This window comes from Gambusia affinis, linkage group LG23 (genome assembly GCF_019740435.1).
Source record: "Gambusia affinis linkage group LG23, SWU_Gaff_1.0, whole genome shotgun sequence".
Lineage (NCBI taxonomy): Eukaryota > Metazoa > Chordata > Actinopteri > Cyprinodontiformes > Poeciliidae > Gambusia > Gambusia affinis.
This window is the reverse complement of record NC_057890.1, coordinates 1,762,212-1,789,935: the sequence shown is the minus strand read 5'-3', so window position 1 is coordinate 1,789,935 and position 27,724 is coordinate 1,762,212. Positions and strand designations below refer to the sequence as shown.

The following is a 27,724-nucleotide window of genomic DNA, read 5'->3' as shown; positions in this document are numbered from 1 at the left end:
AGCAGCTGTGTCTTCCTTTAAGTGTTTATTTTCTGGGTTTTATGTTTTCCTCATTCTGAGGGAGTGCTAATTGCAGAAAAGCATTTCAAATGCTCCCAAATGATTCCACATAATGAATTAAAGTTTTACAAATAAATTCAAACAGGCAGGCTCATTTCATATAGTCCAGGATAATTCCAGTAAAAGTTTTCACAGGTTTAAAAGAATTTAGCACAGCACCCTCATTAAGACGACATCATGCTTGTTACCAGGTGGAAGGATGATTTAAATCAAACCCAGAATGTACAGAAACATACACTACAGATTCCACCATGTCATTTTTTTTTTTTACAGAATCAAGACAGAAGAAACAGAAAGGCTTAGTAAAAAATGAAATGGTCTTATTATGAAGTTACCACTGACATAAACAAACATCTGTTGAAAATATGCAAAGCATTTATTCAAGACGCAGATGCCTTAAGGAAGCCTGTGCTATTGCATCGTAAAGTTAAATACTAATAAATATTGAATGATAAGTCTGACATGAACTAGGGTAGAGAGAGAGAGAAGGGGAAAACATGGGAAAAAATGACCTTAAACCAGATCAATCCTCTGCAAACTGAGGCACCCTGCAAACCAAATAAAGGTTTTGAACACTGGAGCTTTAAAACGGTGAATAAAAATAATTTCTGATTATATATGTCTGAAGTCTGAGTTTTGAAAAACAGTTTTTTTCTAAAATCTAATGCATTGCTAGATGTTGATACTAATAATACTTCTACCTGTGAACTCAGAAGTATGATAAGTTTGAATAGTTTGTAGTACTAAAACACCATGGAATAAAATCATTCATATCTTAAAAAGTTGCTTAACTCTGCTAGACCAGTGTTTCCCAACCCTGGTCCTCAAGGCACACTGCCCTGCATGTTTTAGGTATTTCCTTGCTTCAGTGCAGCTGATTTCAATTGATGACTGATTAACAGGCGTTTGTTGAACTGCAATCAGTTGAATCAGGCACATTAAAGCAGGGAAACCTCTAAAACATGTAGGACAGTGTGCCTTGGGGACCAGGGTTGGGAAACACTGTGCTAGACCATGATTCCCCCCTCTCTCTTTCTGCGTAATTAGACACTTCCCTCAGTCAGCCAGTAGGGGGCCCTCCTGGCTCATTCTGTGGCATGTTTTTGACGTCTCTGCTCCAACAGACGATCCAGATTGATACATTCTGATTCACCATCCTGTCTTAGGCTCTCAAATAAAGCTATTTACCCAATACATCAGAACCTTTGACAAGTTTCATCCAGTCGTAGGAATGTGTGAAATTCTTAATAAAAGAAGCGATTAAATATTTGGAGCTAAATTTAAATAGTTCTGGGACAGAGCTGTGCAGTGAGACTGCAAACAGGAGCCCTGTTGTTATTCACCCCAGTCACACAGATACTTTCTGTTAAATCCACATTAAAATATGTCTGCAGAACTTCTAACATTCGATGCAGTCAGCCCAGTACCAAATGTCGTCACGGCGATGGCCATGACAGCTGCAGGGACTCAGACGACTCCTGATAGGTTTATTTATGCCAGTTACTGTTGTTGAAGCTACCGCAACACATGGAAGTTGAAGTTCTGCACATGCAGAAAACTGTACAGTTCTACAAAATATTATGATGCACTGTGTGTGTGTGTGTGTGTGTGCGTGTGTGTGTGTGTGTGTATATGCAGTGCCTTGCATTTGCAAGGCACTGCTTTAACATCCATTTGGATGTTAAAGCAAAATGATGCATGTGTTTTTGGGGGATTGTTTAGGTCACATCTCTGCCATTCATCTTTGCAAAATGGCTCAAGTTTAGTCAAAACAAATGGAGCATTAAACATCAAGTTTAAAGTCATACAAAAGCAAAGCAAAATTCACAAAAGCTTAATCTTTGCAGATTAAAGTTAAATTGTGATGAAATAAGGCGCTCGGTTTCTTATTGTCCTGTTTGTTCGAATGCGGTCTGTCAGGCAGTGAGTTTAGTTCATTTACAAGTACCGTTCAAAACTGAACTTATTAAATTAACTTTAGAGATGCATCATTTTCTTTGCATCACAATTATGTACTGATTTTTTTAGCCTGCTACATAAAGTGTTAATAACATACAATGATGTTTTTCTGATTAAATCTTGTTTGTAAGAGTTCTGACCCAGACTGTTAGAGACTCAGGAAACCTTTGCAGGTGTCTGGAGTTAATTACCTGATTAGGGTGCAACACCATGGGTTTCCAAGGTCCAATATTAATTTTTTCTGAGACACTGAAATTAACTTCAGAAAAATGTTTGACTTAATCTATGAGTATATATATATATATAGATATATATATATAAAAAAAAAAAAAAAAAAAAGAATCACCACCCGCGGTGGGTGAGAAGGGAATATATATATATATATATATATATATATATATATATATATATATATATATATATATATATGCTTGCTGGTCCTAATGAAAGGAGTTAAAGTACAGTCTGACGTTCAGTGGTGGTTGCTGTCCATGGGAGCCAAAGAAATGTATTTTCAGCATCTTTCTCCTGCTCCCTCCCCAGACTCCTATCCTTACGTATCATCGTTGGTTTGCGCCTTCTTCATGTGTCTGACTCCTCTGTGGATCGTCATTTCCTCCAAGCACCCGGCCAGCCGCACGCTGCTGTACTCCGGATGGGAGCCAGTCATCACCGCCATGGTCATCAGCAGGTGTGTGTTATGTTGATACTTGTCAGGAGAAGAAGAACCCAAAGTGTCGTTTATGTGATCTTCTGTGGATTTCATGTGATGGACCAACGCTATGTAGGGTTTCATCTTTCCAACAGCTACACTGCAGCCTTGACTCATCTGGGGTCATTAGTGACCTCTACTGAGTTATCAGGGTGTGAGAATCTTGCAACTCTTGGAAGACTGATGTTCTCCATCCTGTCTGACTGAGCTTGAGTTGTTTTGTAAAGAGTGAGTGAGAATATCAGCTCCTAGTTATGTGAAGCAGTTATAGCCCTAAAAAACTCAGAATTTCCTTCTGCTACTTCAGGCTGATTTTTACACACCCAATTCTACTGGAAACCACTTTGGTGTGTTGTTATGAATTCTTTTGCTAGTCACTGTATCCTGTTTATGCTTCTCCCAGCATCTGCTTTGTTGGATGACGCATTCCCTTAAACAAATTGCAGCAGTGAGCACTCACACCCTCCGTTCCCCTTGAGCCTGGCTCCTTGCAAATAAAGCCCATAGGAGGGAAGCATCTCTCTTCCTCTGCACCACTTTCTTCTTCTCATGTAATTCAACTCGTCCTTTCACGCTTTATTAGCCAGGGAGATGCAGAAAACACTAATACAAGCAGTGCATATCACCACCTAGGTTGGTTATTGAAATCTCAACAATAATCTGTTGGTTTATTCAGAATGAATGTTATTTAAAGCTTACCTAAGTCAATTATCAGTTTAGGGGAATATTTGTATGATTGAATGTTCTGAAAAAGCAGCACAGGAAGGACACAAAGTATGTCCTTAACTTTGACATCACAAAGTGTCAACTTTATCAAAAAACACAACAGCTGTTTTTCCATGAAGTGATAAAACGTGAAAAGGTTTGTTCACACAATCAGTCATTAATAAAAACATCTCACACCATCATCCTCCAACCACTTCCCGTCATCTTCTTTTTTGTGCTTTTGCACCAGTGGTAACATCAGTACGTTGATCATGTGACTCGTGTGATCCAAAAAAACTGTTTCCATTGTAGTTTTGCCAATAAATCAATTTCAATACAGCCAAAAACACGACCTTAACCTAGAAAGATTAAGGTGGCGAAACTTTGTATCAAAAAATTACAGTTGTTTTTCAAAATTGCTGTGTTTCCATTAAGTGAATTTATTTTATAGTTTCAATTTCCACAAATCTCTGGATTCAGGTCTGCCTTTATTTAAGCCAATCTGTCATTCAACAGAAGTTGTTTCCGTTGAACAAATTTATTTTTGAGATGCCAAATTGTCAATGTCAAATTATATGGTCAGTGGATAAGCAGCTAATAATACCAGCGTTCTCCAGTTCCTACTGATACCTTGCGTCATACAATATATTTTTTCCTTATACTGTTCTGTGGTTTATAATGAAGTCTAAACATTAAAATAAATTTTCATTTGTTCTAAAACGGTTCCAGATTAGAGCTGTCTCACTCTGTCAGCTATTACCTTCAGGGTTAGTGACTGGAGATATTGGTACAACAAATAAAAGTGGAACTTCTCGCAGGTAATATGTTTTCCTACCAGATCTACTTAAAATAAAAGGAATGTGTAAAGAAAAGAGCCCTTATTTACCATCTTAACTTGTTAAATATTTTATTGTGTGGTAACAATGCATTATAGTGCAAGAAGCCCTCCTGCCACAAATACTCATTAATTATAGATGTTAGGAGCAGATCCAAAACCTGTGGGTGAGGGAGTAAGTAGAAAGAAAACCGTGCTGTGATTTTTATTACACAACGTTTATCATCAGTCCTACCTCCTCTTCTAGTCAGATGTTTTCTGGCTTGCAGCTAGTGATGGTTGCATCCATTTTCATGGCTGAGTCGGGAAAAATGGGAAAGGGAGAAATGGAAAATAAAGCTGCTGGAAGTTACTGAAGATTTATGGCTTTAGGTGTGGAATACAGAGCTCAGGCATCGACTCAGAATACAGTGGCCAGCCAAGACTAACGCGGGGGATAGCAGCATCCGAAGCAGATAAACATTTCCCAGTCCAGTATGGTCTTTGACACGTTGAAATGGAAAGAGATAAACCAGAGCGACTTTGCTGTAATCTCAGCTTTCCTTTTGTTGGCTCCCAAACTGGACATATAGTGTCACCTGTACTAGTAGACTGCTTGAACATCAACTATGCCTTCCATAATCAGCTACGTTTTGACTACGAGACATTGGAATGTAATTTTTCGCCATAAGAAGCATGTTTTGAATGTGAAACAATGTAACAGGTCAGCTGACGTTGAGCACTAACTCCTCCCACACTCTTGCAGAGGGAGGAATTGACCTCAGCGATTTTCAGTCAAACTATGACCGATGACACTTTCACTGCTCCAATTGGTGACTTCATTTAACCAAACACACCTGGGTCAAATGACTGATATAAAGCACTTTGGACTGCAGATTTGTCAAAATCTTCTATACGAGTAAAATTGATTGATTCCATCTAATTATCAAGCAACTTTTGAGCAAACGTTCAAACTGTTGCTAAAAAGAAAGAATTAGGCCTGTTTCCTTCCACTCATTTGGAGTAAATCAACTAGGCCACGGAAAGTGGGATTTCATCAGATGTTTACACTACGCATGGCTGTAATGAACAGGAAGTAGAGGTTGCTACTACTATGTTTGTCCAAGTCTCTTTTGAAATAGATTTTTAATGTCAATAAGACAGAACTGGTCAAATAAAGGTTATGGTTCACACATCTCAGATAAGTGAAGAGAGTCATCCTCAGAGCTAGAGGTTTGAAATTTTCAGATTCTTCCACGACCACCAGTGGACGGGAGTCTTCCTCCGCATCCATCCCAGTCTAGAGTGCCTCTCGCCGGCCACTGCATGCTGACAGTCTTCCCATCTATTCTGGAGGTTTGGGCGGGGAAAGTTGATCACCTCAGAACTTATTCAGAAAATGTGTTTTACATCTTCCCTTTGGTGCATTAAAACACAAACAAGCAGAAAAACATGTTTGCAAAATAGAAGTATTACAATATCAACCTTTTCTAATGCAATATGTTAGAAGAAAATGTTGATAGAAAGACGGCTATTTAAAGGTTGGTGTTACAGTACCTCTGGAGGAGAACCCTAAGAGCAGTAGCTGAACCATGTTTTAAAAGGTTCTGTGTTTTCCTGCTATTGAGGAATGTTCCAATCATAAAGTTCTCTGTGTTTAAACTGATTTTTAATCTCTTCCAGTTTGGGGGAAGTTTAGATTTAATTAATGATTGAGAGATAACCACACACAGATTGTGTGATTGTAAATATATACTTTAAACTGAAAATCCGTTGCAGGTTACAGTACATATGAGCAGTAAGCATAAAAACCGAACAGATATACCTGAATTATATATCTGTGTGTGTGAGGTCATGTAAGGTTGAGTTCTTTTCAGAATCTTTTGAAGGCCAGATCTTTTATTTATTCCACATTCACCTCCTAGTCAACAAATGTTAAAACTGGCTCTTCTCTATTTGTGTTCTTTTATATTTTTCTTTTTGCCCTTTTAATGTTAAAAATAACACCATGTATGTGTCTGTGTGTGTTGTGTGTTGCAGTATCGGAGGACTCATTCTGGACAAAACGGTGTCTGACCCTAACCTAGCCGGCATTGTAGTATATACTCCAGTTATCAACGGTGAGTACTGACTGTCCTTTTGGATTATCATAGGAAAAAGTTTAATAATATTAATTTTCATTTACAAGTACAGTACAGATCAAAAGTTTGGACACACTTTCTAATTGAACTCAATTAGAAAGTGTGTCCAAACCTTTGGTCTGTACTGTATGTGGGTGTTTGGATTAGATATTTCAGTCTGATGTATCAAATAACTGATGGATTCAGTAATATTTCAGTAGCACAATGAGGTTTATTGGATTAAATAGAAAATGTGCCTAAAATAAGGGGAAAAAAAATTTGACAGGTGCAAAAATTTGGGCACCTCAACAGAAAAATCACATTAATATTTAGTAGATCCTCCATTTGCAAAAATGACAACCTGTAGACTCTCCCTGTAGCTTCTAGTGAGTGTCTGCGTCCTGGTTGAAGGTACTGTAGACCATTCCTCCTTACTAAACAATTCCAGTTCAGTTGGATTCAAATCGTTCAATGATGTTCAGGTCTGGTGACTGGGATGGCCGTTGCAGAACATTTCACTTGTTCCTCTGCCTGAATGCCGGAGTAGATTTGGAGGTGTGTTTGGATCATTGTTTGGTTAAGACCTTATTAGTTATTAGAACCGGCTTTTTGTGATGATACACCAGAATTCTGCTGCTGTTTTATAGGTTTTCCTCTTTAGGACCTGCCTTAATAAAACCCTTTTTTGAGCTGTTCTTATATTCCATCGATTCATTTCACACACGGCGTTCCTACGAGCTGACATCAAAGTGACGATGTCAGTTGGGGAAAGTTGGAGTTGAGGAAAGTTGCTCTGTTGTTGTTTGTCTCCTTTATCTCCCTCCTTTGTTTTAATTAGTGCGGTCTTTGACCCCGAGAACAGCGATGGAGACAAATAGTTTCTAGACAAGATGGATACCAGGGACACAGAGGCCATTTATCTTGTGCAGTGCAGTGAACAGTGAGTGATGGTGGATGTGAAAATGGGGGAAGCAGTTCTGCTTAGTGAACCCCTGCTTAAAAACCTGTAGAAACTTTACCTAATGAGACTGGAGCTGGCAGTTGGCTGCTTTCTGTGAATCTGTTTAGTTTAAACTGGACTTTTTCCACGTCTCGTCGCTAGCAGCCGGAGCTGTGCTTGTCTGTTCTTTTGGCACCTTAACAACAAGAGATAAGCTTTTAATTAAGTAGCATTAATGAGAGAGAGAGTTAAAGAGAGGATTCTTCTTCTGTCCTGCTTTCCTTTCAGACTGTATCTGCGCCAAACAACTGGGGTCTCCAGGGAGGGGTCTGCTCGTGAATATAATCAGATTTTATGTTGTAGCAAATTTTTAAATCTCCATCATTTTCAAAATTCTGATGACAAGCAGAGGAAAAACCCTGAGGCCGTTTAGTTGGGTTTCTGCTGATTAAAACACTCTGTGGCCTAAAGAAAAGAAACACACACTGCAAATAAATATATGAATGTCTGACTCTTACCTGATATGGTTGAAAAAAAAAAAAAAAGATTTTCAGAAAGAGTCCTCAGTGCAAATGCAGCAGAAAAAGAAAGAAAGTCTGTCTATTATTGTAACATTACTTTTTGGCAGTAAATGTTCAGTAAAGCCACATTTGTAATGAAAACATATTTGTGCAGTAAGTAAAAGCAGTAAGATATGCTGGTGGCCATGAAAAACCTTCCCACCAACGCCGCTGTGCTTCATCTGCAGATGAATCTGATTGGATGATTAGTGACGTTAGAAGAAACTAGACATGGTAATAATTTACCCAGCTGAACAAACAGAAGCCTCTGTAATGTGTTGGAGCACCATACACGTCCTCAAGCTGGTCACCAGCACGGTCACACACTGCTGCTGGATGCCATCGCATTGCTCACCCATAATTTGATGCATATAGGTTTCTGGTTTGGTTTTAGCGCTGTAGATTCAAGTGGCATACAAACCAGCACAGGTGTGTGTTTCTTCCTGAGTTGTAAAATTAAAAGAAAAATTTTAAAATTGAAATTGAAAATATTTTACTTTGCTATGGTTTCCACTGGCTATTTTATTCACATGTGGATCCAGAGCAAACTGTAGCTTTGTTTCTCCAGGTGTTGGCGCTGGGAGCTCCTCCTAATATCTGGGTTTACATCACACCTCAGTGTTGCTTCTATAGCCTTTGTCGAGTAATCTATTACTTTTCATTTTTCTGCAAGAAGTCCTTGCAGTATCATAGATACAGTTCTGAATAGTCATTACTTCACCAGTTTCTCTAATATAGCACCCAAATGTAGAGATGCTCTGATCTGATCTATATTGATGTCTATATCATCATATATATTGAAAAGAATTTTAGATTGTGTATTGGTGGCAATATTCCCAATCCATAAGGACAGATCTATTCAATCTAATTCTATGCTTCGTGGTCTGAGCAACATCATGCATTATTATTTATTTTACATTATATTTAGAATTCCTAATTGCATTTTCTGAACCATTTGAAAGAAGGTACTCCAAGTTAGTCAAGCTATTGATTTTATCAGTTTTAGTTTCTTTCTTATTTATTTTACATTGTCAGTTCTAATCCTACCTGCACTGACTGAACAAATGAAAGTTGCTTTCATATGTTGGACCAAGCTTGTGAAGCCAAGTGTTCTGTACTGGTGTAGAGTTGGCAAATAAATCTGCAATTCTGTACATTTATCTGTTTAAAAAAAATAAATGTTTTAGGTCAATTCAGCTGTTTTTCTGTACCAGATTGTATTAGCCGATACTAAGCCTCTGCTACTGGTATCAGAAGTGGAAAAAGCGAATCAGTGCATTTCTTCCTCAGTTGCCAGGAAGAAATAGCTACTAATGAAAAATTCATAAGCCTGTTGGTTGTTGACAGGCTGGAGGCTTCACTGATTTTGTGCCTGGATTCATTTCTTGTTGTTCCATTTATTTTATTAGTCAAATACATGCATTGAGTTTCAGGTGTTAGAAAGCCTTTGATGTGATTTTGTGATACCTGCTGTAATCCTGCTCAGTGTATGTGGCCTCCTGACTGCTCCCAGACACAGCTCAGGCTTTAATCTTTGCTTGTCATCTTGTCTTTTATTTTCCTTGCTCTTAGTTTTTTTTTAAATTTTTAAGATGAAGCTTTTCTTGTGTTCTGTATCACTTTCTCTCACATTATTCCTCCTCCTCAGGTGATTTTCAAAGATTTTACAGTGTTTCTTTGTGCTTTGTGCTATATTCAGATGGAAAATGATAAGAGGCTGACATGCATTTCCATTATTATATAAATTCACATTCGGTAATTAAGCATCAGGTATTAAAACAAGATCACTTATTTGATCTGTTAAAGCTTTAGGATTAATACAGATAGACATTTGGGATGATGTATTGATGATGAAGCAACCCACCTTCAAAATCTTAAATTAAACTATAATTGCAAGGTTTCTCCAATATTAAGATGTTCTTTCCTATTAACTGGTATTGTTAAAGGAATAGACCCGTCATTTGTGTGGAAGTGGAATGACATCACAAAGTTCATTCCTCATTTTGCAGCCAGTTGATATCAGTGATGGTGAATTACCATAACTATCAAGATTACTTGACTTAAAGTCGGTCCTTTAAAAATGAGAAATCTAAAAGGTCTAGACTCAGAGTTCCAAAAGCCATTTAAAGTTTGTGAAACCTTTAACTTGTTCACAATAGACTTAAACAAATGTGTGTTTTTTGATGTATTTCTGGACAAGCAGGTGAGCTACAATAGATGGACTATTCAAATTTTAACTGTTTATTATCCTGCATTAATTCAAAATTCTTAAAACCGGCATCTCTTGGGATACCTTTACTTGTGATAAGAAAAATCTGAATATTTTTGCCATCTCAAACTTTTCTTAAATTTCTAGACATGGGGTACATTTCAGGGGATCAGCAACATTTAAAACTAAAACCATTCTTGCCTTTGGTTCAGCTGAATTGGTATTGATTAGAGCTACAAAAGCTGTATGAATGTTCAAGAACCACTGACCTCAATTTTTATATATAATAGATTTATAAGTCTATTAGATATACTACTATATATCTACTATAAGTAGATAAGTATAGTAGATTTAGAAATGGACTATTTTCCCTTTTTAAAGAATTACCCTCTTTTTTTCAATACAGTCTATAAAAAGCAAATTTTTGACATTTTCTTCAACTACAGGGCATAAATTGTTACATTTATGGAAACTGAAACATTCTGTTGCAGAAATGCTTGGCAAATATTGCATAAAAAATGCAAGAATGCCAAGCTTTTTCATTATCTGTACCTTTTTAAAGATGTTGTTCTCTTTCTTATAGAAAGTAGTCATCTTAAGTAACTAGATCATTTACACTGTTCTATTTTGTTTCAGCAATTGATGACCCACCTGTCTGTCTTGTGCAGGTATTGGAGGAAACTTGGTGGCCATCCAGTCCAGCAGGATTTCTACCCACCTGCATTTCCACTGCGCTCCGGGAGAAGTTCCTGACGAGGCCAAGGGCTGCTACTACCCCTGCCGCACATTCTGTGGCACAGGTCAGTCCAGCCACCAACTGCACCGAGGTCACTTGTTACCACATCACATTCTGATGTGATGTGGTAACAAGATTATACTTTAGAACTGGCACAGATTTAAACTTGTTCTACCAGCTGACAATATAATAAATTATTTATTTTGTTAAGTTTAATATCAGGATGAAGTCATTAATTGATTTCTTAATCAACTAACAGGTCTGATAGAACATACTATGTTATGTTGTTTGTCCTACAAAATATTGCAAAATACTAGTAATACCAGAAGTGAGCCAGAGCAGGAGAATGATGCTGCCACCACCGTGCTTGGCAGTCAGCAGCAGAAAGGGACTTGGAGTTGTTGCTGCTAAGCCTTTCACAACATTTTCTCAACATTTTTTCCCAAACAAAGAATTTACCATTTAATTAAACTGCAATGTCTTGCAGCTGTTTACCCAAAATTGAAAATCAATCATTTACTGTACTTTATGTACATTTTGAAAATAGATTCACGGAAACACACCAATTTCAAAAACAATGCCACTAGAATGAGGTGATTTTTTGTTGTTTTTTTTGGGCCGTATCAAAATTAATTTATTTAGCAAAACTGGAATAGAATTTTTTTTTTCTCATCACACAAGTCACATGATCATCAGCTAGATGTTACCACTGGCCAAAACCATGAAGGAGGTGACAGGAAGTAGTTGGAGGATGATGGCGCAGCATGTTTTTTTTTTTTATAACTTATCGCTTGAACGAAAATACTGTAATTGCAAATTTGTGCTTTTTTGGCATTAGCAGAATATTGACAAAGTTGTGTGCACATTTGTAGTAGAAACACTGCTAGTGTGTTTATAATACCAAAGCTGGAGATAGCTGCAGATGGAAGGTCACAGGACAGATGAGGACAAAGGCTGACAAAATTTTAATATTTTGCTCATAAGATGTCAGAGTCTAGCCGTGTCGCAATAAATAATAAATCAATTAATCGCACAATAAATTGAAACTATCGACGTCATTGTAATTATTGCCTTTATTGTTTCTTCCAGCCTTTTTCTCTTTCTGTTGATGACATTAATGAAAAAAGGCTCAATTCCGATGCTCTCCACTTACCCTCCCTTCCTCATTTCCTTAGTTTAATGCCCAGTTCACACTACACCATCTTAGAGCTGTCGGCCGATTGTCGGCCCATTTTCAAAACCTGAGAGATCACACATTAGCCGACAGAAATCCTAGACATAACGGTTTGATCGGGTTTGTTCCTGCCATGTGGCGTCCAACAATGGGCACAAAATAATGGCTACAAGTTCAGCAAACTAATTTTAAAACCAGGCATTAATCAATGCTTTACTTACCTGTGATGCATGTGGCTCTTAGTGTCAGTCCTGACTGAATGAAAATTATTATAACCTATTTATGTCGCGATAATGAAGAACAGCTGAAAAGTTACTGGGCTCATCAACTGCGTAGCGATTTCGCTCCAACTCCTCCCCCAGTCATTTCTATATTCTTTGCACGAAATGTTTTATAAACATTAATATTGTTTCCACATATCGTCTCCAACGTCCGCTGGACTTCGGGTTGCTGTGTCAGCTGTTTGCGAATCCCCTCTGTAATTTCCCCTCAGAAAGCATGGAGGAGAATCCGTGCTTTCTGATTCAACAGGCTGTGTTAGCGCTCCCAGTCGGGAGCTAAAGTGATGCATAGTTTCTAATACATTAAGTGAATCACACAAGTGTACGAAGGATTGACTGCAACAATCTTGGTCTGCAACAAAAAAATGTCAGCTTCTGCAGAGATTTCAGTTTAGATATAGGAACATGATCTGAACCAAACAGAAAGCTCTGTGCTTTTATTCTAATTTTTTGTACAGATAAGAGTCCAAATGTTAAAAGAAACTGCGTGGGCTTTCTCTGGATGCTCCAGCGTCCTCCCACAATCTGAAACGAAGCTCTTGAGCATGAATCTGATTTTCTTCCAGAACTCAGAAGTTTATTTGTGTCACTGGTGACTGAAAATTCCTGCAGTGTTTGTACCTTATTAAAGAGACCAATCCTGTGTTACTTCTTGAGGTCATTGTGTGCAGAGCAGAAATTTTCTCGAGTAACTGTTGGTTGTTTGCTTTTCCCAATATAATTCAGATGTAGAACCTTAACTTTCCTTTTCTTCAACCTGTAATTTCTCAGGAGCAAATCATCGCTCAGCTCAGGTTCTGGTGCTTCTGGTGATCCCCGGCCACCTGATCTTCCTCTACACCATCCATTTGATGAAGAGCGGCCACACCACACTCACCCCCATCTTCATGTCTGTCTACCTGGCTGCTGCTCTACTGCAGGTGAGCATCTCCACATTAGAGCAACAGGCTCATGGAGTAGTCCCATGTAACTCTGTTGTTGCTAAATATGAAATAACCACAGACATGAAGCCGTGAAGGGGCAGCATGTTTTTTTTTTTGGTTTTTTTCCCAAGCACATATTGCCATTTTACACACAATGAATTGTGTTATCTTCAGTATATATATCAAATGACGTAAAAGAAACTTGACGTTGAAATTTAATGTCTTGAGATTGGGTCTCTTGTCTCTTTAAAAACTCCTGCTCTTTCTGAAACGTTTGCATATGGTTGCCAAGGAGATTCAAGGATTTCTCATACCATGGCTGTCTGTGTGCGCTGTAAGAATGAGGTCTTAATAGGGTCATGATGGACTAGATCACTGTTCTGATGTGGATTAGAATCTAGACTTTAGGAACCACTGCTTTAATGACAGGACTTTATTTAAAGGTACAGTTGCAAATTTGCGTCTTTATGGAGAATAGCAGTTGACGGCACAATTTAAAATTCACCAATAATTTCAGCTATCAAATAATGTTCACTGCCTGTTTTTTTTTGGTTTTTTTTATATATACCTTCCTTATCCCAGTTTTAATATTAATTTGTAACAACTTATTTATTATTCTAAGACAAGAAATGAAATTTCATTTTTCAGAAAGTTTTTAACTTTTAGAGTCTGACCGTTTTATCTCTAAGCCTTTGGGTGAATTTTTGTCCGGCCTTGAGACGAGTTTTCTTCAGCATTAGCTTTCCGAACGTTCTTTTTTTTAAATTCAGTTGTATTGTTTTTATCTCCAAAGTGTGGTGCTGTAAGAGTGAAAATTACGTTGAAAATGCTTGAAAAGTGCTTAAATCTTACTGTGAGTCAGTGCTTCTCAATTCCAGTCCTCAGGCCCCCCCTGCTCTGCATGTTTTAGATGAGCCCCTATTTCAGAGGAGCTGATCCAAATGATTGCATTACCTGTTCTGCAGGTATCAAGTACTACAGAAGCCTGTTAATCACTCATAGATTCAATCCAGGTGTGTAGCAGCAGGGAAACACCAAAAACATGCAGGGCAGGGGGGCCTGAGGACTGGAATTGAGAAGCACTGCTGTAAGTAAAGTGTATAAACCCTGGAGTGACTTTGCTTTTTGCCATTGGTACACACTGGACCACTCCACATGTATTTCCCAGGTTTGGTTCAAATGCAAGCAGACCTCTAAAACGTTTCCTCGGTAACACAGAGCTTTGCCGTAGCCAATGTGTGAAGACACAAATGCATAGAGAAGAACCTCAGCATTTTCAAAAAATAAAACTTATATTTTTGCGACGTTCCTAAGGTGATAAAAGGCAGTTATTGTTTTCGCTTTTCAAGAGGAGAGACCAGGGTTAAACAAAAACGCCCAAGTTCTTTATCTGCTCCCTGCTTGTCGATTTTCAAGGTGACCATTAAATCTCTCTTACCAGAATTAGGAAGCAGGAAATGCTTTGACAACAGCCACCACTTGCTGATAGACAGGTTTCAACAGGTCGGCACAGTGTATTATAAAATAATTTTACACAGAAGATGGGTTTTCCCCTGAGATTATCAGCAACTGCAGCTGAGATGAGCTGTGAGTGTGTGTCTGCTCTTTAAACATTTGACCCCTGTGTGTTCTGTGAAGTTGTGTGGTTTCACATCCAGCTGAAGGAGTCTGACCTGTTCGGAGTTTTGGGTAGTTCTAGCCGAGAGAATTCAATTATGAATGACTGCTTTCACTTAGTCAGGTTCACTGTGATTTGTTGTAGTGTTTGGAATGTAAATAGTCTAGCTGCTCTGTGTGCGCGTGTGTTTGTGTGGGTGTGTGTGTGTGTGTCCAGCTCTTTCTCTGCCCCGCTGTGCCCCTGAATCTTTAATGCAGAGACGGCACATTAGGATGTTATGCAGGCTGCAGAGGAGTTGGAGACTTTACAAATCAATTGGCTCCATTACCAGCAGAGCTGCTTTGAGGTCCACAGTCCCTGATGGAACATCAGTGGGAGGGGACAGGGAGGAGGCTGTAAGTTGAAAAGAAGCTTGCACCCAGCCTGTTTGACATTGTAACCTTTACAAAAACTAAACACAGAATATTGATCAGTTCACTCATTAAATTCCAAAGCTGAATTCTGCTTTGAATCTGTCTGCAATACTTAAAAGCAATGGCTTTATTACAGTTTGGGGGGAAAAAGCTAAAATATGCACCACGTCTTGCTTCTAGAGCTTAATCTGCTTTGTCATCAGTGTGTTTGTGCAGGCAGAGACACAGAATAACACTCATTAGGAGCCTGAATGCAGCACGCTCTGTAGAATTAAAGTGTTCAGGGGAGAATGGTGACTGCTAATTCAGTTAACGCCGAGCGTTCAGTCAGAAATGATCCATGAGGCGCTGGTTGGTTTACCTGACAGAACAAACAGCAATGAGCTAACTTTGGCTCTTCATTAAAACTGACTCATATAGAGTCAGTTTACAGCATCTGTTAGCTACTTTGAGAGATTGTCTTCTTTAACCACATGTTTCTATTAAACCAGCTCTAAGGGAAAAGCTGCAATATTACAGTTGCAGTTCTACTAATGTTCTTTTTTGGGGGAGTTTGAGGGGAGGTGTATTGAAATGGATTTGTTTCACAAAACTACAGTAGAAACACTTTTCCCATCTCACAAGTCACATTTTTTCACCACTTCCACAGTGAGTGAAGCAGTAAGTTGCTGACTGAATGTAGTTGGGAAGATCAGCAACTCAACTTTGTCTTTTTCCAGAAAGAAACAGACTGCTTAGCACAGGGCCACCCAGTGCTAAGCAGTGTAGCATACAGATACCTCCAAACTTCAGATGCCCTTCGGATTAGCTCAACAACGGAGAGCTTTAAGGAACACGTTTGCACAACTGAGCAACTGCATCCAAGGTAGACATCACTAGGTGCAATGGGAAGGATTGGCACCAAGCCTGGACTATAGTCACTTATAGTTTGGGTAAAAGAATTCTTAATGCTTCAGCATATTAACTCTAATCTCCCAACTTTGGGAAAATATTTCTTTAGATATTCTGACGTGACTGCACCAGTTCCTCCATCACCCACAGAGAGATGGAGGAACATGAAGGACCTGCACTGAGTCCTGACTATAGCTCTAGAGAAAACTGTTGGGATGAAGGTTTTCTCATCCAACATCAGCGTCTATAATTTTGACATTTTCCATAATCACATGACACCTTAAACAATATCTTCCTCTATCTACCGATACATAATCTATCTACTGATTTTCTCCATGGTGACCAATGTGTGTGTAAAGAGAACAAAGCAACATGTGGTTTTGTTTAGTTTTCAGCTAATGAAGGGACAAAGAACCCATGGTTTTGTTAAGGCCTTACCAAACCAAGAACCAGAAACACTTAGTCTTCAGCAAGGTGTGTGTGAACAATGGACAATTGAGACAACAAGAAAGTGAAAGCCAATGGATGCTCAGTGCCAGATTCAAACTATGTTCTGAATCCAAACATCTCACACACACAGCAGCTTTAAACCAGCATAGCAACAAATCACCTGGAGAATCTCACAGCATTCAATCAGCTAATTTTCAACAAGAAGCATTAAACAAACGCATAAAAGAAAGTCTTTATTTCAGCCTAGACACATAGAAAAACAAAGTCTTACTATGCGGTGAGTTCGGTTGCTCAGGTTGAAGCAGTGTGCAGGGATCTGGCAAGACCATAAAAAAACAACAACAAACAAACAAACCTTGTGGTCTGGCAGGCCGGTTGTCGGGATCTGGCAGAGTCGGCACTACCATTGGTTCAAAGGACAAACCACGTCGTTGACGACTGAAGGAGCAGTTTCAGGGGGCATCTAGAGCCTAGTGCAGAGGGTTTTGCATATCGTAATGTCGGCCATGCAGGAACTTAGAAAACTGGCTACACAAATAGTATGTCTTTCATAGTTCTCTAGGTAACAATGTGAAGGTTTTGAAAAGTTCTTAGAAAAAAATGGTCCACATACACGTGTGGCCCCGTTAAAGTGGGCGTGCCTCCATGGAGCGAAGTCGCTACCCTCGAAGCTAGTTTATTTGCCAACAAATAAGGTGTCTCGCACAAGGCACACTGGGAGATGCGGTTTGATGAGTAAAATGGAAGTCCAACACGTTGATCTGATATGAGCGAACACCTTCGTTTTGGTCAGGAGTTTCTTTGCTTCAGCTGGAGAGGTTTGAGGTTCTTGGTGTCTTGTGATATTAGAAAGGAACGAGGAAATGCTGTTACTAAATGAGCTTTTTATCACTCGAAAATGATGAACTTTGAAGGTTTCCAATCAAAGAGCAACTCTGAAATAGACATCGCTGCAGTTGTGACAAGTTGACAGGACTATTCACTGGCTTGCTCAATGCAGCCCCCCGTATTCTCACAGGTACCAAGAAATCAGAAGATATTGCTGCAATTCTTACATCTCCACCTTCATTGCGTATTTATGTTTTCTTGCCACCAGTGTAATTATAGAAGCTCCCACAAAGGCAGAGACGGTTTCCTGAAGCCGGGTGGTTTGAAAGAACCTCCAGCCACTGTGGAAAGAAAGACAGAAACGTTGCTGAAAATTTCTAACTGGCCCACACTTCTGTATTAGTCTGACAGAGGTTACATCTCTAAAACACTTTCATCGTACCGGGGACAACAAAGCAGGACGGTATTTTTCTAAGCAGTATTTTATATTAGATTAGTGAAATGCCTTCATCTTTTAAGCCATGAAAGGCTGTCAGCGCACTCGGAGCTCTTGTATTTTCGCACAGAGGATGATACATCATTACAATCAGTTCTCCCTGCTGTTTGACACCATCATCCCTGCATGTTTTTTACGCGTCGGTGTTGATCACCGACAGCAACGTGGTTTTGTTTTGATAATTATGCCTCTACAAACCCTTTTGACAGCTCATTTTCTTTTAATTTATAGACATACCCTTATCTTTTAATAGACTTTCATTTTTTCCTGTCACCATCATCCCTCCTGGTCTGAAAATCTAAATCATGAATAACAATTATCATAACTCTGCTTCCAGGCTTTACTTTCTTATTTTAGTTTTGTGTGTTTGTGCTATTCTGGGCTGCATTTTGAAACACTTCTTCCTTTCAGTCATAGTAACAGGAGCAAAAGCCCTGACCTAACCTCACCGAAGGAGTGTAGTTGAATTTTTAAGTGGGAACACTTTAATGCACATTGTCTTTAGTTAATTTGTGGATCTCGTTATTAAACCTGAGCTCTCTCACCAGTGTAGCAGATAATTGAGTATGCGGATACAAGACGCTAACTTGGCACATATGTTCCCATGGGCTTGCTTTTTTCCCCCCATACAAAACAAAAGTAACTTTAGTCACTGAAACATTCACTATGGTGAACAATTTTTAAGATAAAATTACCAATTGCCATTAGTGGTCACAGCTAACCAAAAAGTTTTCACTAAACAAGAATTTTAGCTCTGCTAATGCTAAACACATAAAACTATTAGCAGAAGCTAAGACAATAATTAGTTCAAAGGGCTAAAAAAAAGATCTTGAACAATATCCATCCTGCTGAAAGCCAAAAGCTTGATTTTACAAATGATCTGGTGTGAGTGAGATTCATCAATCGCCACATCACAAAAGATTTGTTGCTCTGAGCCGAGTGTGAATGAAAACTTATTCAAATGAAATGACCTCAGGTTAGATTTGTCAAGAAAGTTTCAGTACAGCCAGCTTTGATTGTTTTGTTTTATTTTTATATTATCTGCTAAGCACTAATAAGAAATCTTGTGTTTAGTTATGAAGGAACCCAGAGGCAGCATATAGCTGAGCCCGAAAATGTTTCTACAGCTAATTTAGAATAACTTTCATCACACCAAGACGTTTCTGAATGGATTTCTCAAAAGAATACAACAAATACATTAAATTGCTTTTAATTGCATTATCCAAAAAATGGCAAGTTGAAGATCAGTTGTACACGCTCTTAACAAATCTATGCAACACTTGTAGTGGCTTTTTGTGAATTTCTGCTGTTATTTTTCAGATTTATTTTTAATGGTCAGCTCTAAGGCTTTGAGTTTAGAAGGCTTCCCTGCCATCACCCTAATCTTTAGGAACCTCCAGAGAGCCAGGCACCTTCCACAACTTAATATTTCACTCCAAAACCTGTGGTCTTTTGAAGATGTTGAGTTTTATATGTGCAGGAAGTTTCCTGTGAGTGAGTCTGTCCATGCTGGTCCTGCAGGTTCTGCTGCTGCTGTCCGTAGCAGACTGGATGGTTCACTCCATGTGGCGCAGCGGCAAAGACCCAGACAGCTTCTCCATCCCCTACCTGACGGCTCTGGGGGACCTGCTGGGCACGGCGCTGCTGGCGCTCAGCTTCCACTTCCTGTGGCTCATCGGAGACCAGGACAGCGACGTGGGGGACTGAGCCAGCCGCCGCAGCTGGAACACCCAGCTCTAGCGCCCTCTAGCGCCCTCTTGCTCTGATGGTACCCGGTTCATTCTCGCATGGCTGCTTCACATTCTGGATGGAACTTTGTCCACAAGTTGGGATACAGACTCACTTCCTCTTCTGCCTTGTTTTCTTACATGTTGAAGGCTTCATACTCTTAACTTAGGACTCTGATTTTTGTTGGGTTTTTTGCAGCCATTCTGATCTGCATCTTTTGTACCAAAGCACTTGAGTTTTATTCTTGCGGGTTTTGTCGAGAGGAGAACGAAAACATGGGCTCCTTCTCATCGAGGAGGTGGAAATATTTTGGAAATTTTTTTTGCACAAGTAATCCCAAAACGAACTCCCTATGAAAAGCCAAGACCGCAACGGCTGAATGAGAGAGAGAACTTTAAAGCAGCGACTGACAGAATCGTCTGAAACCGGAACAGCCTGCTAACATCCTCCATTCAGCCTGTTTTAGTACGCACACACACACACACACACACTTCTGTTCCCACAGGTTCATTCCGCCTTCATCACATGGGCTTCATCAAGGTTTACGAATGTTTTAAAGAGTCCCCCCTCCATCTGTTGCTGAGCAACTGCTGGTCAGCTGGCTGAATGAATATTTTTCTCACACTTGCAAAAACAGCAGAATTATGCAGTTTAATATTTCTGCTTACAGAAGAGGAACGTTGGTGTCCCCTAACATCTTTTTGGTAACACATGGTACTTTTACTGAATTTTCTCATGATGCCTTGTGAAATAACGGCTCTGCTCAGAATAAATATTTCATTAATTATCACATCATTAATCATTAGCATATGTAGCAGTCAAATGACGGAGCTGATGAAACAAAAGAAATAAAAAGCTGTTTATCTATAAATTTTTGTTTATGCTTTAAATTCCATTAATTATATTCTATATTTTATTTTTGTCAATTTTGTAAACCTTACAGTTCCTGTTGTTAAATTCTGTGTTCTTGTTTTGTGTCTAAGCAGGAAGAGGAAATAATCTAGTTTCTGTTTGGATGTCTGGATGCCAGTTCGCCCCTTCGCCAGTTTAGACGTCCTTATTAATACAATCTGAGTTCATTTCAGTTGGTTGGTTGGTATTTTTGAATAGTGCAGCCACATAGTTGTACTAAAAGCTCAAATTTGCTGTATTTTCAAACTGGATATTATTCTCTCCGGATGCACCGATAGTTTTTTCCTGGTTTATCACCGATCTTTAAAAAGTCTGACCTTTGATTTTGATTTTGGCCTATACCAGTTTAATATTTTTGTCTGTAAAGTTGCTACATATAGCGACAGTCACAACAACCGTTGCCTGGTGGGCGGGGCTTTCAGTCAGCCCTGTGTCACAGCAGAGCAACATGGACAGTTGCTGATTTTTAGATCTGTGCAAAGATGGATAATATCGGTTTCTCGTGTATCGACTGATCTCCCAAAATTAAGAAAATCGGATCCGGTTGATCAGTTCACTCCCCAGTCCATTGATTTTTGTTCTGACCCGCTTTTGGCTTTAAGGCGCTTTTGTGAAATTATGAACGTTGGTGGAACCAAAATCCCATAAGACATTTATTGAAGCGACATAATCACGTTTCATTACAGTTGACCTCACGTAGGTTACAGAAGATATTCTGTGTCAAAACAAAATGGCGAAGGGGCAAAATGGTTGTAACGTTGCTGTTTCCATGGTGTTGACTTGCATACCAGCAAACAGCCGTCAATATTCAGCATAACCTGACTTGACAGCAGTTTTGTGTTCTGTTCTCGTTTCCCAGGTGAGTTCCATCTGAAGGCTCTTCAGTGGAGCTCACCTTTTTCAGGGAGCTGATTCTAGGTGACGGCTGCCACAGCAGCAGCAAACATGAGGCTTCTGCAACACGATCAGCGGCTCTCAAGTTTACACAGCCTGCTGAAATGACTGCTGGAAAGATGTAAAGGAAATGGCGACGTAATTTTTGGCATAATTTGCCTTTTATGTTCCAGAAATCAGCTAAATCTGCTGGATTTATTTCTGCAGTCTGCACATCCGCTTGGTCTCACTGTGAAGCTGAAAAATCAAACCCATCTTCAGCCGTTTGTAATTTTATCTGCCTTTGCAAAAACCCAGTTCCATCTGAAGAAAAGTAACTCAAGAGCAGGATACTGTCACTGTTACTACATCACTGATAGCAGCCATCTTAGCAGGTGTGTCTGAGCCGCTGTGTTCATAAGAGCCTCTCCTTCTCCTCCATGTGCCTCTAGAGATTCACTAGCATGGTGTTCTCACTGCTGTCAATGCAAGTTTCTTTCTACTGCTTTTACTTTGTTTCAAATGACACACCCACTATTGGGAATGAAATATGTTATTAATTTTCTTTCTCTTTTTTAAATTAAAAAAAAAATTTTTTTTTCGAATAATTAATACAACTGTGCAATCTTGTTCTCTCTTCTAGCTCATATGGACCTAAATAAATGTTACTAATTTGAAACATGAATTGTTTCTGGGTGTTTTTTTTTTTTTTTTACTTCAAACATTTAGTGATCAAGCAGCCAGCCTCTCATCTCCATGATCAAATGGTTTGGACGTGTGTGTGTGTGTGTGTGTGTGCGTGTGCGTGCGTGTGTGTGTGTGTTTCACCTCTGCTATGTTTTGACTTGTAGAAAATAAAGCAGCTGACATGCCTTCACCACATACTGTAAGGCTGTCCTCCCCCAGAAACAGAGGTCTGCTTGTTTTCGGGCTTTAATTAGGCCACTTGCCGTGCTGGCGCTTTCGCGATGACACGTTTATTGAGATCCACTGTGACCACTTTCTGAAGGTGTGTGATATGTCTCTCTGATCACATTCTGACACTCTTGTTCTCAGACTGGGAATGGATTAGAAATGCTTTGCTCTTGTGTTATGTTCAATGAAAGACACAAACAGAAAATAAAAACAATCCTCGTTGCATTTTTTTTTTAGTCGCTGAGCTGATCCCAAACGATGGTGACATCCAGCTGGAGCTGCGTTCTGGGAGATGCCATCCTCGGCCCCGTAATGAGCACATTTTGGTCCTTGTTAAATTTAAGCTTAAAATCTGTACTCGAACTAGTTTGTGTGATTGATTGTGTGATTGATGAAAGCTGGCCAAAGCACTGTGGTCAGCAGAGTGCTGTGTCCTTTTAAATCATCACCTTCCTAAAATAATGGCAAAAAAAATATCACTGCTTTCTTTCCGATAAAGAAAGAGGTGATTTTTTTCTTTTCTTGTTTCAGGAAAAAAAAAATCACTTTTGGCAAAAAGTGATTTAGTAAAGTGACAACATCTGGAGACATACTCACTACTAAACATGTAGTGAAGTGATGGCAGCTATTGGACACAATCAGATCAAATTAAGGACTCCTATTAGTGTTATTAGTACAACACACTTTAGTTACATAACAGCTTTTCCTCCTCAGAAAGTTCGATGTGAGTTCACATTGCAGAGCCTTTGCATATAATTAAATCGCACATAGAAGTTATTGTCAGAGTTGACTCAAGATAGAAAGAAGCATTTTACAAAATTCCTCTGCCAAACCTGTGATAACTAATAAGCTAATTTTTCTGTTATTTCCCAGTTGGATTCATGAGAGGGGTTATACTGCAATCACTCATTTTCCAGCTGTGCTTCGTTTCATTTCTACAGATGGAAATGTGTGTGGTCAGACGACACAAAACATCAGATTCACGAGAAGAGAGTTTTATGTCTCGCTTTTGATGCGTCTCATTTTGAACGTTGTGTTTATCCTGAGATCAGCAGGGTGGAAATCACAGTTTTCTGCTGCGTCTTTGCTGCGTCACTAAGGCCACTATTCTGTGGCCTCAGTGTGTTCTGAATGACAGATCAGAATTTGATCTTTTAGCACAAAATGACTTGAGAAGTGAAGGCTATTTCCAGCTGAACTTAAAGTCCCACAGAGGAATTTCTTTGGACATAAGGACACATGAGGACAGACGTCATTGACACAAACCCAGCAAAGGCCCAACATCTTCACAACGAGGGGAAACAGTCGAAGGCACCATCCTGTTGTCAGGCATAGTTACCTGATGCAAGGAAGCAGGAAGGAGTGGTAATGGTTTGCAGGTCAGTTTGCCTGGTGAAATCTGACAGGCGAGCTGTGCTGCTGACAGACGTTCTGTTCTGTCGGACAGAAACACAACCTCAGGCCTCAGGCTCAGACACTAGACCACAATTTAACAGAATTTTTGATTAAAACGAATCAAATTTATAGTTTCCACGTTTATTGAAATATGCTGGATGTATATTTAGGCATTAGGCTGGGGATCTTGACAAGTTTCTTTTATGTTCTTTATCAGCCTCTATCATAAAATCACTGGTTAATATTCATCAGTAAATTTAGTGTCTCAGACAGATTGAGAGTTTAAGCCCTCTGCCCCCCACCCACCATAAATCTGCGCTCATTTTGGCCCTTGGCCCACTCCATTTACCTGTTTGCCTCCTGGGACTCTGCAGGAATCCTGCAGATGGTAACCAAAATTTTAAAAACATAGAAAAATGTTCACATTACTCTCCTTTGTTGAATATCTCAGCATCGGACCTGCTCTTTCTAAGGCAAATATTCTAATTGAAAAAAACTTCCAAGGGGCTTTCTCTTTTGGCATCTGCTAAAAAAATTCCATTAGAGCGCGGCGCTGTTAAAACCTTGTGCACGGCTCACAGCAAGGCTAACATTTTACAATGAGGTCCATCCATCAATGCCCACTGCCCTTGGACAGTGTGCAGAGTGTAGGTGGTCCTGCAGCTGAATGTGGAGGAGATTTTAAAACTTTAGTAGACACAAAATTCATGTATGCACACATGACGTACACAACCTTCTATCACAACGGAAATGTGAGGCTCATGGAACGACTGAAGGACTACACTGAAAACCTGGGGGCCATTTTGTTCTTTGTTCAATAGATGAAACCCAGAATATCTGACGGAAGTTTAAAATGAGCCGAAATACTAAGAAAATATTATGTCAAGTTCCAGATTTGAATAAACTGAATATTTGACAAATAAAAACTATTTTGGTCAACTTAACTGACCTAAAACAAAAAAGGTCTAGTCAGATCTTGAGGGAACATGGTCTTTAAAATCCCCTCAATATAAAAGAGGGAATATGCTACTTCCTCTTAATTTAATTAAATTAAAGCTTCTTGTTTTTAATCTATTATTTTGATTCTTCAGTCCTCAGATTGGAGCATGGTGTTATTCTGTCCATTCATCTTTCCAGAGTATCATGAACTCCTAATCATTCATAGAACTTGTTCATAAATGTGGACTGTAGCCACTGACATTAGCATTGTGCTGCTGCTACATGGTTAGCATCAAGATCCTGTTTTAGGCTGGAACACCTTCACTGATTGGCTAACTGCTTTTAGCACAAAGTAAACAGCAATAGTCTTTTCTGGCATTGCACTACAAAGGTTCCAGCCAGAAACGTTGGTATGTAAACAAAAATTGATTAAATGTATTCAAATTATAAATGCATTTAGATCTGTGTAATTGGTTAATAAAACCTAATGCTTTAAGGTCCAGAGTCTGGTGTTATGTATATAAATTATATTTGTTCTACTGCGATTTCTACCTCGGCAGAATCTAGAAACACACGTTCTATACCAAGATAACGCATCACTGTCTAAATGGCACAAAGATAAAATGGTTGGAGAAAGCAGGTGCTGGTGCTGATGAACTGGATATGAGCTGATTCATGCAGCGATGCAGTCTTGCCATTAACAATGTCTCATGCTGACTGAGGCTACCAGAGTTCTTGTTTGTGAAACCTGAATCTGAAACATATCAGCAGAGACATTCATGCTGCAGAGCAGCCGAGTGAACGGAGCCTTTATGAAGGTCAATTCAGTTTCTTATCAACAGCAGTCAGACACAGTGCCGAGTTGTTGCTGTGACTGACGGCTCATAACAACCACTGCAGCTCCTCTGTGCTGCAAACCTTTTCACATCCTGGCTGCTTTGTATGTGAGGTTTATGTGCAACAAATGGAGCGAGAAACAGCAAACAATGCAACAGAACAGAACATTTATTATGATTGGTTGAAGTTATTGGGAAACTTGTTTTGTGTCTACCATTCATATTGTCCTCTTGCTCATTTTCTGAATTTCCACACATCTGTCCTCAGCATCTGGCAGAAACCAGGAGGTGGCTGGGAAATTAGCCCAAAGTCCCAGAAATACTGCAAGTAGGAAAAAATTGTGAATTTTTTTTTTGGGACAAATTAAATTCTATATGTTTAAAGATCCATATTTAAATTTGAGTAGATAGACGGGAGAAAACGGTGGAGACTGTTGCTCTGTCTTTGAGGACAAAAACCAACATGCATGAAGGAAACATTTTTACACAGCATTCCATTTGCTTCTGTACTGAAATATAACCAATCAATCGTATCTGAAAGTAGTTCATGTTTTTAGCAGCTGACTCATAAATGTAGGTGCACTTTTTGTCTCAACTCCTCATCTTCTACCGAGACTGAAAGCCAGAAGTTCGTCTGTTGTGGTTAAATAGTAACAACCAGTCCTGTTGGTAATAATCAATAATCATTATTAGTTTTTCTGTCATGTCTTTAGAACATGTCCATGCACAACACATGCAGTTCTGAAACCTGACCCCCCTTCAGGTCAGTTCACTTTGGTTCATGCGCTGTCTTTCATTCATCTCAGATTGGGTTGCTGAAGCACTCGGTCCAGGAGCCAGGGAAACCCAGAACTCCGTCTCCATGGTAACGCCTCCCAGCTCTTTCTGTTGAATCCCCATGGTGTTCTTAGGCAAGAAAGGGTTCAGTCCCTCCAGTGTGAGCTGGGTCTGTCCCAGGATCTCCTCCCGGTGGGACGTCCCTGGAAAACTTTCAAAGGGAAACTCCCAGTAGGAATTCAAATCAGATGCACAAACGCCACCAGCTGACCCTTAGCTTCCACCTCGTTAGAAAACACTAACTAGTCTCTAAATGGCACAAATACTCATGTAACACGCATATATTCCACATCAAATGTTGTGTTAAACTAAATATGTTGAGTAGCACGACGTAGCAACGTACCATTATTTTTCTTATCTGCCACTTCTGGTTTCTGGAATCTTTTAGTCAAGATCCAAATCTCCTGAATTGGAACAGAGACAGACCAGTTAATCAAGAGCTTTGGGGATTTTTTTTTTTTTTTTTTTTGGCTTAACTCTTTCTTTCCTCCTTACAGGCACAGGTCATGTTATCATAGATGAAGCTCCAACTTGTTTATCTCCAAACTTCACCTCTGAATGACACATAAAGATACTTGAACTTTTTCAGGTTGAGCACATGATGTTTTAATGTCTTTGCTCCGGTTACCTAATCCTACTGGAATTCATTTAGTTCAGGCTCTTGCTGTAAATATCACCAATGCTGCAGGTTATAGAACTATGTTTCTTTTTCTTTTTTTTTTTTTTACTTAGCGTAAATCTGTTAAGTTGATCAATCCAAACAGCAATAAAGTTTCTAAAGACGCCATAGAGATTTCTACAAAATGTTAATGTCAACTTAAATGACAAAAATTGGGAGTAATGGCAGCACATTCCAGGCCAGGTTGCCAGGAGACGGCTGCTGTGTCAGCTCAGTCCTCCTGGTTGTGTCCAGTATCATCCTCCTGTTCTCTGTCTCTTAAAAAGATCCTTCCAGTATTCTGACAGCAGCTTGGCTCGCTGCTTTTTAATTAATGAGTAAAGCTAAAAAAAAACAAAAGGCTAAAACCAACCTTATGATGAGAGTTGCCTTCAGTAGTAAGTGGAACATTGATCAACTTATCTGATGTATATTCGCTTGATGTCAAAATGGGATGCTTTTTGTTAGTTTCATAGTTGGTGACTGTATGATGAAAAGCTCTTTGAACCTCCTTAATGCTGAAATGTTCTCAACTTGAGTCGACTCAGACAATACTTCATGATTTTTTTTCTCTAATTTTAAGACGCCTTCCTGAAGCCAAACATCCTGTTTGTTGCTTTTCTATTTCTAAATAATCCTATTAATTGTAACTTTCAGAACTCTGACAGGTAAATGTACTGTTTTGTTTTACTTTGTATCTTTACAAAGTAATCATTTCATCTATCTCGGTTTGTAGAGGTAG

The 27,724-nt window shown here is 39.2% G+C and overlaps 1 protein-coding gene across 1 annotated transcript in view; it reads left to right on the top strand.

Annotated features, from left to right (window-relative positions):
• slc41a2b (solute carrier family 41 member 2b) overlaps positions 1-22,087 on the top strand; it is a 29,782-nt gene extending 7,695 nt beyond the window's left edge. Inside the window, exons 7-11 of the mRNA XM_044108449.1 lie at positions 2,563-2,710; positions 6,291-6,370; positions 10,748-10,879; positions 13,042-13,190; positions 19,411-22,087. Coding sequence (XP_043964384.1) covers positions 2,563-2,710; positions 6,291-6,370; positions 10,748-10,879; positions 13,042-13,190; positions 19,411-19,596 — 695 coding nt within the window. The 3' untranslated portion in view covers positions 19,597-22,087. The remainder of the gene's footprint in view (positions 1-2,562; positions 2,711-6,290; positions 6,371-10,747; positions 10,880-13,041; positions 13,191-19,410) is intronic.
• Positions 22,088-27,724: the final 5,637 nt, after the last annotated feature.